This window comes from Mastomys coucha, unplaced genomic scaffold (genome assembly GCF_008632895.1).
Source record: "Mastomys coucha isolate ucsf_1 unplaced genomic scaffold, UCSF_Mcou_1 pScaffold20, whole genome shotgun sequence".
Lineage (NCBI taxonomy): Eukaryota > Metazoa > Chordata > Mammalia > Rodentia > Muridae > Mastomys > Mastomys coucha.
In genome coordinates, this window is record NW_022196903.1 from 34,580,120 (window position 1) to 34,597,152 (window position 17,033).

The 17,033-nt window shown below is 45.7% G+C and overlaps 1 protein-coding gene across 9 annotated transcripts in view; it reads right to left on the reverse strand.

The window, feature by feature from the left end:
* Dennd2a (DENN domain containing 2A) overlaps positions 1-17,033 on the reverse strand; it is a 94,098-nt gene that overhangs the window by 38,212 nt on the left and 38,853 nt on the right. For all 9 annotated transcript variants that reach the window (XR_004121944.1, XR_004121943.1, XR_004121942.1 and 6 more), the window contains 2 exons: positions 6,913-7,040; positions 5,609-5,730 (listed from right to left, as the gene is read on the reverse strand). Coding sequence is in view for 3 of the 9 variants with exons in the window: in XM_031381622.1 (XP_031237482.1) it covers positions 5,609-5,730; positions 6,913-7,040 (250 nt within the window). In the remaining 6 variants the exon portion in view is untranslated. The remainder of the gene's footprint in view (positions 1-5,608; positions 5,731-6,912; positions 7,041-17,033) is intronic.

Here is a 17,033-nt window from a genome sequence, read left to right on the forward strand (position 1 = left end):
AGAGATGGGGGAGGGAGGAAGAGGGGGAGAGGGAGAGAGAGAGAGAGAGAGAGAGAGAGAGAGAGAATTCCGATAGGAGTCTTTATTTGGGACTCCTAGGGTCCTGAGGATCCTGGAGGAAATGGTACCATAGTGAAGATGTCTGCGTGCTGAAGCTTCTGAAAGCAAGGGTGTGAGTCTTAGACCTAGTAGGAGCCAGCAAAGTTCTTCCTCAAAGCCAGAGAGTATCTTTGGCAGTGTGGGCCATGCCCTCTCTGCTGCAGCTTCTTAACCATGCCAAGTCCATATACAGCATGTAATGTGTGAAGGGCTAAGTAGAGGGATAAGACTTCATTCATTAAAAAATCTCACACAGTGTCATTCATAAAAATCAGCAACTGGCAGTAGTTTGCCAGACTGACAGTAGCCTCAAAGGGAAGCCACTGGAGCACCTTAAAGCGGGGTAGGGGTGGGGGTGGGGTGTTTCAGGCTGTCACCAGCAGAGTCCACAGTTAATGGGAACCAACAGCCCAACATACATAGTGCCTAATCCTCCCTCGGCTCCTTCCGGCAGCTGTGTCACCACGGAACATGGCCTCTCATCCCATGGGCACTGGACTCACTGAGCACTACATAAGGCCTGTAGTGCCTGAAGGAGAGAGGCAGACAAGAATCTGCTAGGCCTGAGGTTTGACTTGCCTGGTCAAGCCTTGTGAGTTGTTGCAGGATAGGTCCTAGCATGTGACATCTTGGTGGGGAGGAGGTGGCAAAAGCTCTGAGCCTCCTCAGAGGGAGATGATGTGGCCTGAAGCTGAGATGACTAGTCCCTATGGACTAAATAGGTGTCACAATATTTAAAAATAAATAAATAAATAAAATAAAAGAGGAAAAGGACCGTCTTAATTAGCACATTTTTCTCTGACATAAGAATTAGTCCTTGATAGTTATATTGCACACATCTGTATAATCACAACACTTAGGAAGCTGGCACAGGAAAATTATAGTTTGAGGCCAGCCCGGGTTGCAGAGTGAGGACCTCCCCACCCCCACATCTCAAAACAAATAAACAAAAAGAGGCAGGGGAGATGGCTCCCTGGATAAAATGCTTGCTCTGTAGGTGTGAGGACTGGAGTTTAGATCCTCAGCACTTGCAAACAGCTGGGCAGATGTGATAGCACACCTGTAACCTAGCACTCCGAGCCAGTAGGATTTCCTGGGTAAGCTGGCTAGCCAGAGTAGCAAAGCTGTAGATTCAGTAAGACTCACTCACTGAATAAAGTAGAGAATGACCGCCGGGCGGTGGTGGCGCGCGCCTTTAATCCCAGCACTTGGGAGGCAGAGGCAGGCGGATTTCTGAGTTCGAGGCCAGCCTGGTCTCCAGAGTGAGTTCCAGGACAGCCAGGGCTACACAGAGAAACCCTGTCTCGAAAAAAACCAAAAAAAAAAAAAAAAAAAAAAAAAAAAAAAAAAAAAAAAAAAAGAGAATGACCAAAGAAGACACCCAGTGTCAACATCAGACCTTCACACGCACACATTCAGTGCACATATGCAATACACTCATGCACCCATATACATGAGGACATACAAGCATACTCCACCCCTAACCCCCACATGCACAATTTCTCTTTTACGTCTTAACATTCTTTGTGTTGTAGTATGTAGTAGGTATGGTTATATAACACTGTTTGGGGTTCACAGACCGCAACATCTGTTCTAGGCTGCACATCTGCTCTTTTCTGAAGACACTCTGTCCAACTGTCCCTCCCTTTCCATTGGGACCAGACAGGAGTTAATTAAACGAACATCCCAAAGATAGTGTAGAGCTTTCTGAGGCTGGTAAGGAGTTCCACACAGAGGGGCTGCCTCAACTACTTCTAAGGTCCCAGATGCAGCCCAGATGTGGAAGATGCTCAATGAATAGCTGATGAGCTAAGTGGAGGAAGTGGCAACGTCTGCAGCTGTCCCTCATAGCGGGGGCATAGACCAGACAACCCAGATGTGAGAGCAGAGTAATGAGCATGAGACCCAGGGCCCCAGCGATGACTGGCATAGGCCCTGACAGCCTGTAATGTCAGGGGCACTGGTCAGTGCACAATGCTATGCAGGACTACCACATCTGGACAGGAAACTTGACTGGCACCATACCACTGCAGTTTGGCTGCTGTGGTGGTAAAGGCTCCAGTGGTGGCACAGACTCCAGGTTTGCCCAGCCTAGCAAGGACAGGAAGGGCTACTCAGCCTTCATTTTTTGGTATGAGGGAGGAGCTGCCTGCTCAGAACACAGCTGTTCAGGGCAGATGTTTTTCATGGTTTCTAAGAGCATGAAGTGAAGAGCTAGGTAGGATGGGAGGTGCAGAATGGTATGGCTGCTTCTGTTTTTGTGCGTGTGGGGGTCTACATGTACATGTGTACACGTATATGGAGGCCAGGGGCCAAGTTCTGGTGGTGTTCCTTAGGACACCACCCACCTATTCTTTCTCTCCCTCCCTCCCTCCCTCCTTTCCTTCATTCCTGACACAGGGTCTCTCACTGACCTATAACTTTTTTGTTTCTTTTGAAACAGGGTTTCCTCTGTATTGCCCAGGCTGTCCTGGAACTCACTTTATAGACCAGGCTGGCCTTGAATTCAGAAATCCACCTGCCTCTGCCTCCCAAGTGCTGAGATTAAAGGCATGCACCACCACTGCCCATCTCTCTCTCTCTCTCTCTCTCTCTCTCTCTCTCTCTCTCTCCCTCTCCCTCTTCCTCTCTCCCTCCCTCCCCCCCTCTCTCTCCCCCTCTCCCTCTCTCCCTCCCTCTCCCTCCCTCCCTCTCTCTCTCTCTTTCTCTCTCTCTCAGATTTATTTATTTATTATATGTAAGCACTCTGTAGCTGTCTTCAGACACCCCACAAGAGGGTGTCAGATCTTGTTACTCAGGACCTTCGGAAGAGTAGAGCTCTTAACTGCTGAACTACCTCTCCAGCTCCAACCTATAACTCTTTTTTTTTTTTTTTCTTGTTTTTTTTCAAGACAGGGTTTCTCTGTGTAGCTCTGGCTGTCCTGGAACTCACTCTGTAGACCAGGCTGACCTCGAATTCAGAAATCTGCCTGTCTCTGCCACCCAAGTGCTGGGATTAAAGGCATGAGTCACCACTTCCTGGTGACCTATAACTCTTAGTTCAGATGGACAATAAATAAGTACTTGGAATAAAAGTACATATCTCTACCTGGTTTTTGTACATGGTTTTTGGGAGCTGAACTCAATCCTCACAATTGCAATGACAAGCATTTATAGACTGAGCTCTCTCCCTAGCCCCACCCTGCTTCCCTCTCTCCTTCCCTTCCTTTCTTATTTGGAGGTGGGGTCACTTGTATTCCAAGTTGATCCTGAACTCATGACTTAGATGAAGCTGTACTTGAATTTCTGGTCTTCCTGCCTCAGCCTCCCAAAAGCTAGGATTACAAGTGTGATCCTAGCCATTGTGCCCAGTTTCTTCCCCAGTACCAGGGCCTTGTGTGCATTCTGACATTGACCGAATCTTTAGCCCTTGTGATGGTTCGTATGCGCTAGGCTCAGGGAGTGGCACTGTTAGGAGTAGGTATGTCACTGTGGGTATGGGCTATAAGACCTTCATCCTAGCTACCTGGAAGCCAGTATTCTCTTAGCAGTCTTTGGATGAAGATGTAGAACTCTCAGTTCCTCCTGCACCATGATTGCCTGGACGCTGCCATGCTCCTGCCCTGACTATAATGGACTGAACCTCTGAACCGGTAAGCCAGCCCCAATTAAATGTTGTCCTTTATAAGACTTGCATTGGTCATGGTGTCTGTTCACAGCAGTAAAACCCTAACTAAGACAGTCTTCATGTTGCTTTCCTACCTCAGTCTAGCCTCTGTAGGAATGGAAGTTTCTAAATGTTAGACACATCCATATTCCAACGGGAACACAAACACATTTCCAAGGCAAGAAACTGCTAATTATTGGTTACCATGCATTCCGCATGACAACAGTCTTCTCCATGTGAAAGTTAGTTGATTCAGGAAAATACTGAGGCAGCTAAAACGGGCCTGTAAACCTCAGCAGCCACGGCAGGTTATGTCCCTGATTCTTCTAGAAGTCTGTGGCTGGAAGTGTTCCTGTCTGACACTAGGTGTAGAAAGCATGCCCTGTGAAGACCCACCCTACTGACCCCACCTTGGGAGATTACAGGTATGTGGCTGCAATTCTCAGGTTGAAAACGAATCCTGACGATGGACATCAAACGACACTGGCGTTTTAAATTTGGTCTCCCTTTATTTCTTTCCTCAACAACAAATCTAAAATGTTGACAAGGATCTTCTGTAAGAGGGAAGTCAGTCTCGGAGTCCTGACCTCTGGGTTCTCAGATACCATAAGACCACTAAGGTAGCTGTTTCCCTCACAGAAATACTCTGTACACATATAAGCAAATGTGAGTTTACAAGTACATATATTCTTTGAGTTATAAAATGCTCATAGGGTCTAGAGAAGCTGCTCAGTGATTAAGAGGACCTGGGTTCAGTTCTGAGCACCCACATGGTGACTCCCAACCACCTATTACTCCAGTTCCAGGGGATTTGATGACCCCGCGTGGCCTTCAAGGGCTCCTGAACACATATGATACACATAAATTCACATACATATACATAAAAAAATAAATAAGTAGTTTTTTTTTTTTTTTTAAGACAGGGTCTCATTGTGTAGCTCTGGATGCCTGGAACTCACTAGGCATAGACTAGGCATAGACTCATATAGACTAGGCATACACTCATATAGACTAGGCAGCCCTCAAACTCACAAAGGTCTGCCTGCTTCTGCCCCTTGAAGGCTGGGAAGAAAGGCATGCTCCACTACACCTAGCAAATAAAGAGATGTTTCTAAAAAATGTACATGGATAATAGTAAACCATACAAATCCATGCTACCCTCTGCCTTTCTTTCCTTCTTTCTTCCTTCCTCCTTTTCTTTCTTTCTTTCTCTCTTCTTTAAAAGATTTATTATCATACATAACTACACTATAGCTGTCTTCAGACAGTGGTTATGGGTGGGTGGTTGTGAGCCACCATATGGTTGCTGGGATTTGAACTCAGGACCTTCAGAAGAGCAGTCAGTGCTCTTACCCATTGAGCCATCTCACCAGCCCCCTGCCTTTCTTTCTTACATCTCCATTTCTCTTTCTATTTACTTGTTTGTTTGCTTATTTATAGTCAGGATCTCATGGTCTTAGTCAGGCTGCTGTGAGCTTTGAGCAGCAATTTTCCTGCCTCTGTCGTCCAAGTGTTGAGACTGCAGGTGTGGTCCACCACTTGTGGCTCAAGACACTTATCAGGCTGGGTAGCGGCGGTCCCAGCATTTTGAAGGCAAGAGGCAGGCGGATTTCTGAGTTCGAGGCCAGCCTGGTCTACACAGTGAGTTCCAGGACAGCCAGGGCTACACAGAGAAACCTTGTCTCGAAAAACAAAACAAAACAAAAGAAGGCACTCCTCAGGAGATGTGCAGTTTGAACGCACTGCTTTTCAGTTACTGAGTTAAGAGAGGGTCCTGAGCTAGACACCCAGAGCTATTTTAGATTGCTCTGTGGAGAGGGCTGATTTCAGGAGACTGGTCAGGCAGCATGCCCAAGCTAGTACCTTGGTGGAAGTGTCCGGGATGGAAGAGGTGGGAGATCCAGGGAAAGTCAAGACACACTTCTTGCCCAGGCAGCGGCCATGTAACTCCACATCTTCATAAGGATTTTCCTTCATTGGCGGATCTGTGACCAATGACAAAATGGGTCATAATGTTAGAGCTTTACCTCTTCTCTCTTTTTAAAAGATTTATTTTATGTGAATGATGCTTTGCTTGAACATATTATCTGTGCACTGCGTGCATGGCTGATACCTAAGAAGGCCAGAAGAAGATGTCAAATCCCTTAGCACTGGGGTTACAGATGATTATGAGCCTCTAGGTAGGCACTGGAAACTGAACCTAGGTCCTCTGAATAGCAGTAAGTGCTCTTAACTGCTGTGCCATCTCTCCAGCCCTGGGAGCACTAAGCCACCATCTCGGCCTCCTCCTGGGAGTATTTGTGGAATATGTGTTGTTTTGCTGGCCATCCCTTCATTCTGGCAGTAGATTCTGACTTTCACTGAGGGTATAACTCCCACTTGTAGCTGCATCAAATAAACTCCACTCTCAGTTTCCGGGCTAGCTGCTCTACCAGGCCTGGACCCTGCCTCGGAGATGCGCTCAGGGAGGGCTGACAGCCCAGGCCTAAGGCAATCACCAACTTACACTCTGGTTCTAAAAGTGGACATGGGACATAAGGTGGTCTGGCCAGAGTGACTGAGGCCATTTGCTGGGACTTGTAGGCCCCAAGGCTCTGGTAGCAGCCTTCCTGGGGACTGTGAGAAGCCCTGCTGAGGACAGAGTCACCCTGGGAGAAAGAGAAAGAAGAAGCCAGTTGGGGTTATAGGTTATCATTCTCCCAAACCACCTTTGCTATCTCATTACATGAGTGGGAACCCAGGCTAAAGTGGCTCTGCTAAGCCCTCACACAGTCCTGGGCTTCCTCCTATCATGTGAGCATCTACTTCTCTGCTCCTCATGTGCAAATACCTTTGGGCCTTCTTCCTCTCACCAGCTCTTTTTTATTTTTATTTTTTTAAGGTTATAATACAGTTTTTATTAGTGATTCTGAGCATATGTATTTATAGCAGTTAAAGTGTAATGATGAGTGAATTTAGCATTAAAAGTTGTATACCGTCTATGGATGAAGCTATATGTTATACAAGAGATATGCAACCATTTTTGGTGTCTTTTCCTGAGGTGGCTTGTATGAAGCAAGCAGTGTTTTCATTTTTATTATTTTCTTCCACAGCAGCCTGGTCTTTCTCCTTCCTTTCTGCCAGCTCTAGGAGAAGCAGCTCTGCTTCTGGATTTTCTGACCTCTTACCTAGAATGTCTTCATAGACGTTCTCCTCCGATAAAGTGCGTGTGAGTCCCAATTTGGTCTGTGCATACCAGTCCACCCTGCTGTTCTCAGAGGAAGACTGTAGTAAGTCCTCGAACTCATAGGACTTTCTAGGTTGTGCACCAAGGAAAGAAACAAAAAGAGAACTTGAATCAATTTAGACTGGTTCTGAACACAGCAGAGGTCAGAATGCAAAGCGGGTCAAGCCAAAGCTTTCAGACCAGGGCTGCAGAGCTGTAAGTCAGGGCAAATAGCTGACTTGCAGCAGAAACCCATCCCCAAAGGAGGGCTATCACTCCATTAGCCTCTTCCTCCCCTGAGGGCTCCAAGCAGGACAGAGGGACCAAGTCCTAGAGCGCCAGCATATGGGATCCGGTCTGGGTCATACACATTAACTGCTTTCTGGGATGATAATGTGCTGTGATGCATGGACTCTGACCTCTGCCAGTCCAGGTTATTTGCCTAGATTAGTCCTATAAGGGTAGAGGATGGAGTGAAGGTGTAGTTTGTAGCTCCGAGCACTAACAACTGAAGGTGTATGCATGCTTCACGGCACAAGCTTTCTTTCTTACAGTGCATGCAACACTGATCATGGGGTTTGCTGGGATGGGATTAGCCACCACCCAAAAGGACACTGCTGGACACTCTGGCCTTTCAGGATAGACCCCAATTCTGTTGTGATTCTCCCCACACCCCCGTATTTGTGAAAGCAAGATGTTAATATATGAGGCATGCTTTGCGTTTGAATCCTGACACATAAAAAAGGTCTTGTTAGTCTAAACAGCATTTGGAAAGACTACATTTTAAAAATATGATCTTTCTTTTAAAAAGTGGTTAGGAGGTGGGCATGGCGTACATGTTTGTAACGCCTGCACCCGGGAGGCTAAAGCAGGAGGGTATAACATCAAGCTCTAGGTCAGCCTGGCCAACATAACGAGATTCTGTCTTAAAAATCAACGATAGGCATTAGGGAACAAGCCTTTAAACCCAGCATTTAGGAGGCACAGGCAGGTAGACTCATGTGCGTTCTAGATCAGCCTGGTCTACACAGTGAATTCCAGGCCAGCCAGAGTCACATAATGAGACCCACCCTGTCTTAAAAAATAAAAAAATCCAAAAGTACAATACAATAAAACAAAAACAAAATATCAACAACAAAACAAATAAAAGCTGGGCATGAATGATGATTCATGTTTATAATTCCAACACTCTGAAGTAGGGAACTGTCAATGGTCTGTGACCCACTTAGGGTACAGTAAGTTTCAGACCAGTCTAGCCAGTAGATTCTGTCTCAAAATGAACAACAACAATAAAAAGCATAATAACAACCAACCAAAACAAAACAAAACAAAATCCAAAAACCCGGGTCCACGAGATGGCTCGGCAGGCTAAGGGGCTTGCCACCAAGAATGATGACCCAAGTTCAAGCTCCTGGACCCACATGGTGAAAGAAGAAGCCCAACTCCTGCACGCTGTCTTCCACTCATGCATCATGGTACCTGAGCACCCCTCTCATACCCACCCAAAAATAATTAAATGTAATACAGATCCAAACAAAATCAGAAATAAGCAGTCACACTACAAGCCCTTCACAGCCTGTGCATGCTAGGCAAGAGCCCTGTGGCTTTACCCTAAGTCCCTGGCTTTGTTTGTTTTTTGAGACAGGGTTTCTCTGTGTAGCCTTGGCTGTCCTGGAACTCACTCTGAAGACCAGGCTGGCCTCGAACTCTGAGATCCACCTTCCTCTGCCTCCCAAGTGGTGAGATTAAAGGCATGTGTCACCATGTCGGCTCAGTCCCTGGCCTTTTGAGAGAGGGTCTCACTATGTAGCCCCAGACGGGCCTCTGACCTGGTGATCTTCCTGCCTCTAATGCAAGACTTAACTTGTAATATAAGCTACCATGGGGTTTCCTAATAGCAATTCCATCTCTGTATTAAAACTCAGGTTTTCGGGTGACCAATATGTGAAATCTAGAAAGCAACACTGTAAACCAACACAAACTCAGGTCTGCGGAGGAGCAAGGAGGAGCCCCAAAGCTCATATGAACAGTTTCTAGAAGTGACAGGAGAGCAGAGTTACAATTACTACAAGGTCTGGTTGACCTTGTGTTGGCATCACAGGTGCAAGTGGTGGCTTGCAGGGACTTCTGTCCTCTTATTCTGAGTCCAGATTAAATGAGAAAAACATATTTGCTAAATCTCAACCTGACCTTGGGCTATATGAGGTCAGGCTGACCCTCATGCATGTACAGTACTTACAGGAACTTCTGCTTAACCTTCATTGTTCTGCTTCTGTAACCAAAAGGCTTTCTATCAAACAGAAATACCCTATCAAACAGAAATACCGTGGAGGCACACTGCACCTTATTATTAAAAGTTCATATTCTGTCATGCTTGTTAATAGCTACCATGGCTATATCAAAGGGATGTAGCAAACATGGCTTTTACCTTTATAAACCCTCTGCTCAGTCAGCTCAGGGCTGTCTCTATAGACTCATATTAGGGTCTACAATGGATCAACAGGGTCTATGTGGCTCAATAAACACTTTAAATTCATAAAGAGCTCATCCTGGTCTCCTTTTGGGTGAGAAGAGCCCAGCCTTAACACAGGTAGGAGAGCACATGCCCTGATGCCCTGAAGAGAAATCCGATCATATATCATATAAATGACCGATCTCTATGAACTAATAATTCTCTATGAACATGTTTGAACTTGAGGAAGGTTTTAGCATCTTTATGTATTAACTTGGAGAAAAAGGGACTTTCCACAGGTGGCTCTCTAGCTAAGCATGCCCACCAGCACTCGCTGAGCACAGCATCCACAGGGGAGCTAACTGTGCTCAGAACTAGGGAAGATGTGACCCCTCTAAATTCTCCATCTTTCATGCCCTCTAATGATCACATGACAGCTGGTTTTAGAGACATGTCACTGTTGTGATGAACCCCATTATAGTCCAGGCTTGGTCCAATTCACTATGTAGCTCAGGTTAGCCTCTAATTGCTGATTCTCTTGCCTCTCTATCCCCTAAATGCGGGGTTACTAGTGTACCTGTCACGCCTACTTTACGTGGTCCTAAGGATTAAATCCAGGTCCTCATGGATGTTAGGCAAGCAGCAGAGACATCTCCGGCATGCACCCCACCCTGGCCCCAAGCTCCCCTAGTGAATTTCCTCTACTTTTTTTTTCTTTTCTGTCCCTTTCTTTTCTACATTTCCCCTCATGAGAGTCTAGTCCCTATCAGGAGGCTGAGGCAAGGGATCTTGAGTTTGAGGCCAGCCTGGAATACATCATGAAACTGCCCCAAAAAACATTAAAAAGAAGAAGAAAGAAAAATCATGACTAATGTCTAAATACTGTGTGAGGGTTACTAATGGCTTTTCCATATTTTTGTAAATGAAATGCTAATTTAAGACAATGGGCAAGAACCTCAAAATTAACATGTCTCAAACGAAGCTCCTCTCAGAGCTACCCTCCGGAAGGCCAACCAGATGTTTACGCTTGGGCGATGCAAGGCATACTGCAAAGCCCTTCCAGTCCACCTACACCTAACCAACCAAGTGGCCTTCTACCTACTCAGCCTCCTAGGAATTGACCATGTCTTCTGTCCTCACTGTAATGACATCACGGGCAATAACCACAACACCCACTGAGCCACCAAGGGGAAACCCAGGCAGATGCCAATCTGATGACTGCTCCCTTAGAAGCTGTCAAATGCTTCCCAGCACTCCTCTCATCTCTAGAGCCCCTCTAGAGCTGTCCCATTAGACCTCAAGGCCTCCTCTTTCATCTTTGGGGACTCCTACCCCACTCTGGCCATACCTCTGTCCTTTAGTTTCTCACTGACCGTCTGCCGTCTTCTCCCCTCTCAAGGCTGCCTTTCCCCGGCAGCCTTACATTTCCTCAGAGCACTAACACTGAGGTTAGCAGTCAAGCTTTACATAAGTAGTGTACACTCTCCTTAGCCTATGTGCTGTACAAGTGTGGGGTCTCTGCCAGCCTTGCTCCTTAATAAATCCCCGTATCTAACACTGAGTATATTCACAGCAAGCAGTTGGCTGAGTAAGTAAATGAACATTTATTAATTAGTTAATTGATTGATTGACTGATTGATTTTTGAAGCAGGGTCTCACTCTATAGAGCAGGCTGATCTTGAATTCATAGCAATCCTCCTGTGTTCATGGCCTAACAGTATACACCAGGGTGCCTTGCTATGAATGAATAAATATAAGAAAAGTTGCTTTTAGCCTGATATGGTAGCCCACACCTTTAATCCAGCACTCTCTAGTCAGAGGCAAGTTGATCTCTGAGTGAGACTAGCATTGTCTACACAGTGACTGGGGGTGCATAGAGATCTCTCAAAAACCCCCAAATCAAAACAAACAAACAAAACCCTCAGACATATAAATGTATAGATGTATGAAGCAGAGTGGGGGACCCAGAAATAAACACAGTGACAGCCACCTAATCTTGGACCAATGTGTCAAACATATAAATTGTAAAAGACAGCCTGCCTAGTCAACAAATAGTGCTAGGAAAAATGATCATCCGAATCTCTTCCTTTTTTTTTTTTTTTTTTTTAAAGACAGGGTTTCTCTGTGTAGCTTTGGCTGTACTGGAACTCATTCTGTAGATCAGGGTGTCCTCAAACTCACAGAAATCTGCCTGCTCTGCCTCCCTTGCCTGCTTGCTGGGATTAAAAATGTGCTCCAATACTGCCCTTTGGGGGGTGGGGGGGAAGCGGGGCAGGGTTTCTCTCCATAGCCCTGGCTGTTCTGAAATTCATTGTGAAGACCGGGATGGCTGCTAACTCATAGATAACACAGATAACACCTGCTTCTGTTCCCGAGTGCTGGGACTACAGGCGTGCGACACAACACCTGCTTCTGCTTCCCGAGTGCTGGGACTACAGGCGTGCGACACCAAGTCTAGCGTGACGCAGTCTTTATTTGGGGCTAGAGGAATGATGGCTCAATGGTTAAGAGCATGTGTTGCCGGGTGGTGGTGGCGCACACCTTTAATCCCAGAACTTGGGAGGCAGAGGCAGGCGAATTTCTGAGTTCAAGGCCAGCCTGGTCTACAGAGTGAGTTCCAGGACAGCCAGGGCTACACAGAGAAACCCTGTCTCAAAAAAGCTAAAAAAAAAAAAAAAAAGAGCATGTGTTGTTCTTGCAGAGGACTTAGGTTTGATTCCCAGCACCCACATGGTGGTTTCCAACATCTGTAACTCCAGCTCCAGGAGATCCAATGCCCTCTTCTGACTTCCACGGGCACCAAGCACATACATGGTATACACACACACACACACACACACACACATGTGTGTATGTATATGGATGTACATGCATACATATATACTCACACACAATAAATAAATCTAATGCAATCTTTAAAAAATATACTGCTTTTAGTGTGTGTGTGTGTGTGTGTGTGTGTGTGTGTGTGTGAAGGTGCCTGCAGAGGCCAGGAGCATTCACTGAATCTCCTGGAGCTAGAGTTACAGGTGGTTGTGAGCCCCAGACATGGGAGTTAGTAACTGAACTTGGAGCCTCTGAGAAAGCAAGAGCTCTTAACCACTGAGCTGTCTCTCCAGCACTCCTCTGAAGTTCTTAAATAAATCCATGTTTTAGACATAGAGGCTGGCCCCCATGCTGACTGAGACCATCTCACAATGACTTGGACACAGGAGCAAGGCTCCAGAGTTAACGTTAATTGGCAAACAGATGATAGCTAAGGGTCCTGTTAGCAGTCAGTCTGTTGTGGGGACTGCTAGCCCAGGGTGGGGATGACAGAGTCAGTGATGGCATGTATCACCTGCACAGGGTCAGTGGGTGTGGTTTCCTCAGGTGTGACCAGGAAGCTCTAGGAAAGGACAAATGTATCTGATGCTAAAACCATCTGCTGAAAAGTTAAAACCATGGTCAGTGGAGAAGTGTTTGGTTTTATAAAGATTCAAAAGTACAACTCAAATGTAAAAATCTGAATTCAAGTTCAAGTATCTGGAGCATGCATCTGGGTGTGAATTCAAGATATTGCTTATACTTAAAAAAAAAAAAAGTCATTTTGTTCCATGGCAGCCTCGAGGCACTCCTGGCAGCGTTATTAAACGTATGCCATAAAACACACATACCCAAGCTCACATTACTGTAGGAAGCTTATCTTTGGAATTTCCTGACATGTGAGGGGCTAGGCCCAGGCCCACGTCTTTGCAGTTAATTTCCTGAGGTTTTACAGAAATGAAGAAAAGGAAGGGGGCAGGTAAGGGAAGAGGGGAGGGGTAAGGAGGACAGAGAGAAGAGGGGGGAAAGGCATTTTCCTCAAACCAAGAATCAGCATTCCCTGGTGTGGTGGCTGGGGTTTGCTGATTGGCCCGTGAAAATATAGTGACTTCAGCCGGTAAAGCCCCCAGGCTAGCTGTGTCATTCCAAACCCTCAAGCCCCGGAATCCTTCATTTCTTTCTTCAGCCTTGGCTTGGCTCTCCTGACTCAGAGAGGGCAGGCCGTCTGCCAATTGCAAAAGAGAACCATTTTTCTTTCTCTACAAGATAGGACCACAACAAAGAGCATTCTTTTTTTTAAGTGTAGACCATGAGCATCTTGCCCTAATCACCTCCATTATAGTATTTTAAACAAAACAAGAAACCTAGAGTCAAAAACTGTTAAAATGCAGCTGATGTGATCATAGTCAAACTAGCCAAAAAAAAATTCACTGTTGGATTGAAACTAAGAAATTCTAGCTGCTTAGAAAGAAAATGCTAGAAGGCTAAAAGCTACAGATTGTAGCAAGGAGAAAAAAGATAACAAGATCAGTGACTCACCAGGCCGATTGCTTGTCCAACCATGACACACACAGACAAAAGATCTCTGTTTTCAGAACCAACCTGCCCCAGGGAGGGGTGGGGGTATGGGGGGTTATCCCTCAAAGAAGCCACAAGTCTGTAATTAAGGCAGCCAGGCTTCAGGACTGGGCTAGGAAAGGGCTTAGGAGATGGAGGCTGAGGGCATGTGGGTCAGGGGAACATAAGTGTAACATACATAAGGCTCCGAGTTCAATGCCCAGAGCCAAAGCCAGTTCTTCCTTCAACAACAAGCTTTAACAATGTGCTGGGGAGATGGTACAGTAGTTCAGAGCAGTTGCTCCTGCAGAGGACTGAAGATCTGGCCACCTCATCGGGTGGCTCACAACCACCCAGATCTCCAGCTCCAAAGGATCCAACACCCTCTCTGGCCTCTGCAGGCACATAATCATAGGGTATAAACATGAAGACATACAAGTAAAAATAAATCTTAATTTAAAAAACAACAATAACAGATAGCAGGCTGGAGAGATGGCACAGGTTGGGAGAACTGGCTGATCCTTCCACAGTATCTGAATTTAATTCCCAGCACCCCCTGGGTAGGTAACAACCTTATGTATCTCCAGTTCCAGGAGATCTGAAACCATCTTTTGGCTTCCATGGGTACCAGGTTTGTATGTAGTAAACACACATATCTGCAGGCACAATACCCATGTACATAATTTAATTAAATAAATTTAAACAAACAAATGAACAACAGCAAAACAAATATACTAGACTGGCTCACAGGATCCCAGCACTTGGAAGGCAGAGGCAGGCAGATCACCATGAGTTTGAAATCAGTCTGGTCTGCATATGAGTTCCAGGATAGCTTGGACTAAATTGTAGGGGATCTGGCCAGAATCAAAGTCAGCAGGAAATGATCTGATCAAAGTGAGGTTCAGCATGACTTAAAAAGTACTGGTTCAAGCAAGGCTGGGTGGTGGTGGTGGTGGTGGTGGTGGTGGCGGCGATCCCAGCACTTGGGAGGCAGAGGCAGGCAGATTTCTGAGCTTAAGGCCAGCCTGGTCTACAGATTGAGTTCCAGGACAGCCAGGGCTAAACAGAGAAATCCTGTCTCGAAAAAACAAACAAACAAAAAACAAACAAACAAAAAGTGCTGGTTCAAACTTCTGAGTCTGATACCAGGCAGTTGATTGTAGACATATTTAAGTACAGGAGAGTTCTGGAAAAAAAGGCTTCTTGCTATCAGTGTTCTCTCTCTCTCTTTTTTTTGTGTGTGTTTTTTTTTGTTTTCCGAGACAGGGTTTCTCTGTGTAGCCCTGGCTGTCCTGGAACTTACTCTGTAGACCAGGCTGGCCTTGAACTCAGAAATCCGCCTGCCTCTGCCTCCCAAGTGCTGGTATCAGTTTTCTCAATCTTATGTGCACAATAAAGCTTAAGGCACAGTTGCATCAAAATTCCACTGCAAACTGCAGGTGGCCTCTACCATAAACATAGGTTCTAGACCTTAACGACCTAGGATCTGGCTTGGTCTCTTATAGAGGTCACCAGGCTATAGAGTACATGGGAAATCTCCCCTAAGGATGGGTTCTACTGACTGAGAAACAACACTAAAGATAAAGGTCTAGGAGGGAGAGTCTGGGATAAACATTCTGGGGGTTTTGGGTGAGGCCTGGTCCTCTAGATACCAAAAGTCACCTGGTTATTAAACAACATCCACTCCAATCTTCTGGGTACTCATTTCCTCAACTGAGGAGACAACTCTACATGATGAACATTCCTAGTTTTTCCAGTGCACTACATAATAAAAACTTGTCTCAAAAAAAAAAAAAAAAGTGACTTGGGGCTTGCAGGTAATGGTGCTTGCTGCCAGGCCTGACAACCTGAGTTTGATCCTCAGAATCTACATGGTGGATCTACAAATTGCTCTCCTACTATGGTGTGTATACATGTGCATACACACACACACACACACACAGAGACAGAGAGAGAAAGAGAAAGAGAGAGAGACAGAGAGAGATACACAGTAAATAAATGTGGACCAAAAAAAACCACCCAAGTGTAGATTTTCCTCATTTACGGAATACTACACAAAAGTCTTCAACTACTAGCAAACCGAAATTACCCACACACTAAAACGGAAGCAAAGTGGAACTTAAATCCCCCACACCTAAGGAATGTTTCCCATTACCACCTACATCTGGACACTTGGTTCCCAGTTTGGTGTGGCTGTTTGGGAGGGGTAGGGGGTGTGGCCTTGATGGAGAAAGTAAGTCACTGGGGGTGGGCGTTGAGAGCTTAAGGCCTCACCCCACTTGTAGTCAGCTCTCTTTCTTGCTTATGCTTGCAGTTTAAAGATGTGAGCCCTTGGCTTCTGCTCCCGCCACCACCACCTCTGCTTTTGCCACGTTCCTCCACCATGACGGACTCTTATCCATCTTGAACTGTAAGCTAAAACCAAAACAAACAAAAGCCCTGAAGCAAAACAAAATTTCCTTCTACAAGTTGCCGGGGTCATGGTGTTTTATCACGGCCATAGGAAAGTAACTGACAAAGATGGGCTACTATTTAGACATAAATTTGGAGTTGGAGATGTATGGCTCAGTGGTACAACATTTGTTTGGCATGTAAAAGGCCCAAATTGATCCCCAGAACTGGAAAAAAAAATGAATATACCAAGAATAGGTCAGCAGGAGAATTATATAAGAGTGTATGAAGTTTTTATAAAGCTCATTTTGGAAAATCTAACATCCAATTCTAACTTCTAAAACTCTGAGTATATTTTATGACTGAAGATGTAGCCCCATTGGGCTTACCTAGCATGCAAGAGGTCCTGTTTGACCCTTAGCATCACACAATGGCCACGGTAGCATATGTTCTCAGTACTCAGGAAACAAAGGCAAAACAATTCGAAGTTCGAGGTCATCATCTGATGCATTTGAGTTAAAGGCCAGCCTGGACCTCAAAAAACAAAAACAGGGCTGGTGAAATGATTTGGAAGGTAAAGGTACTTGCCACGAAGCCTGACAACATGAGCTCAGTCCACAGAACCACAGTATGGAAGAAGAGAACCAACTCGTAAATGTAGTCTTTCCACTGCCAGGTGTGTATATGTGTATGTGTATATACAACTCCACTGTTCCTGCAAAAAAACAATAAATGGAGGCCAGGCAGTAGTGGTGCACACCTTTAATCCGAGCACTTGGGAGGCAGAGACAGGCAGATTTCTGAGTTCATGGCCAGCTTGGTCTACAGAGTGAGTTCCAGGACAGCCAGGGCTACATAGAGAAACCCTGTCTCAAAAA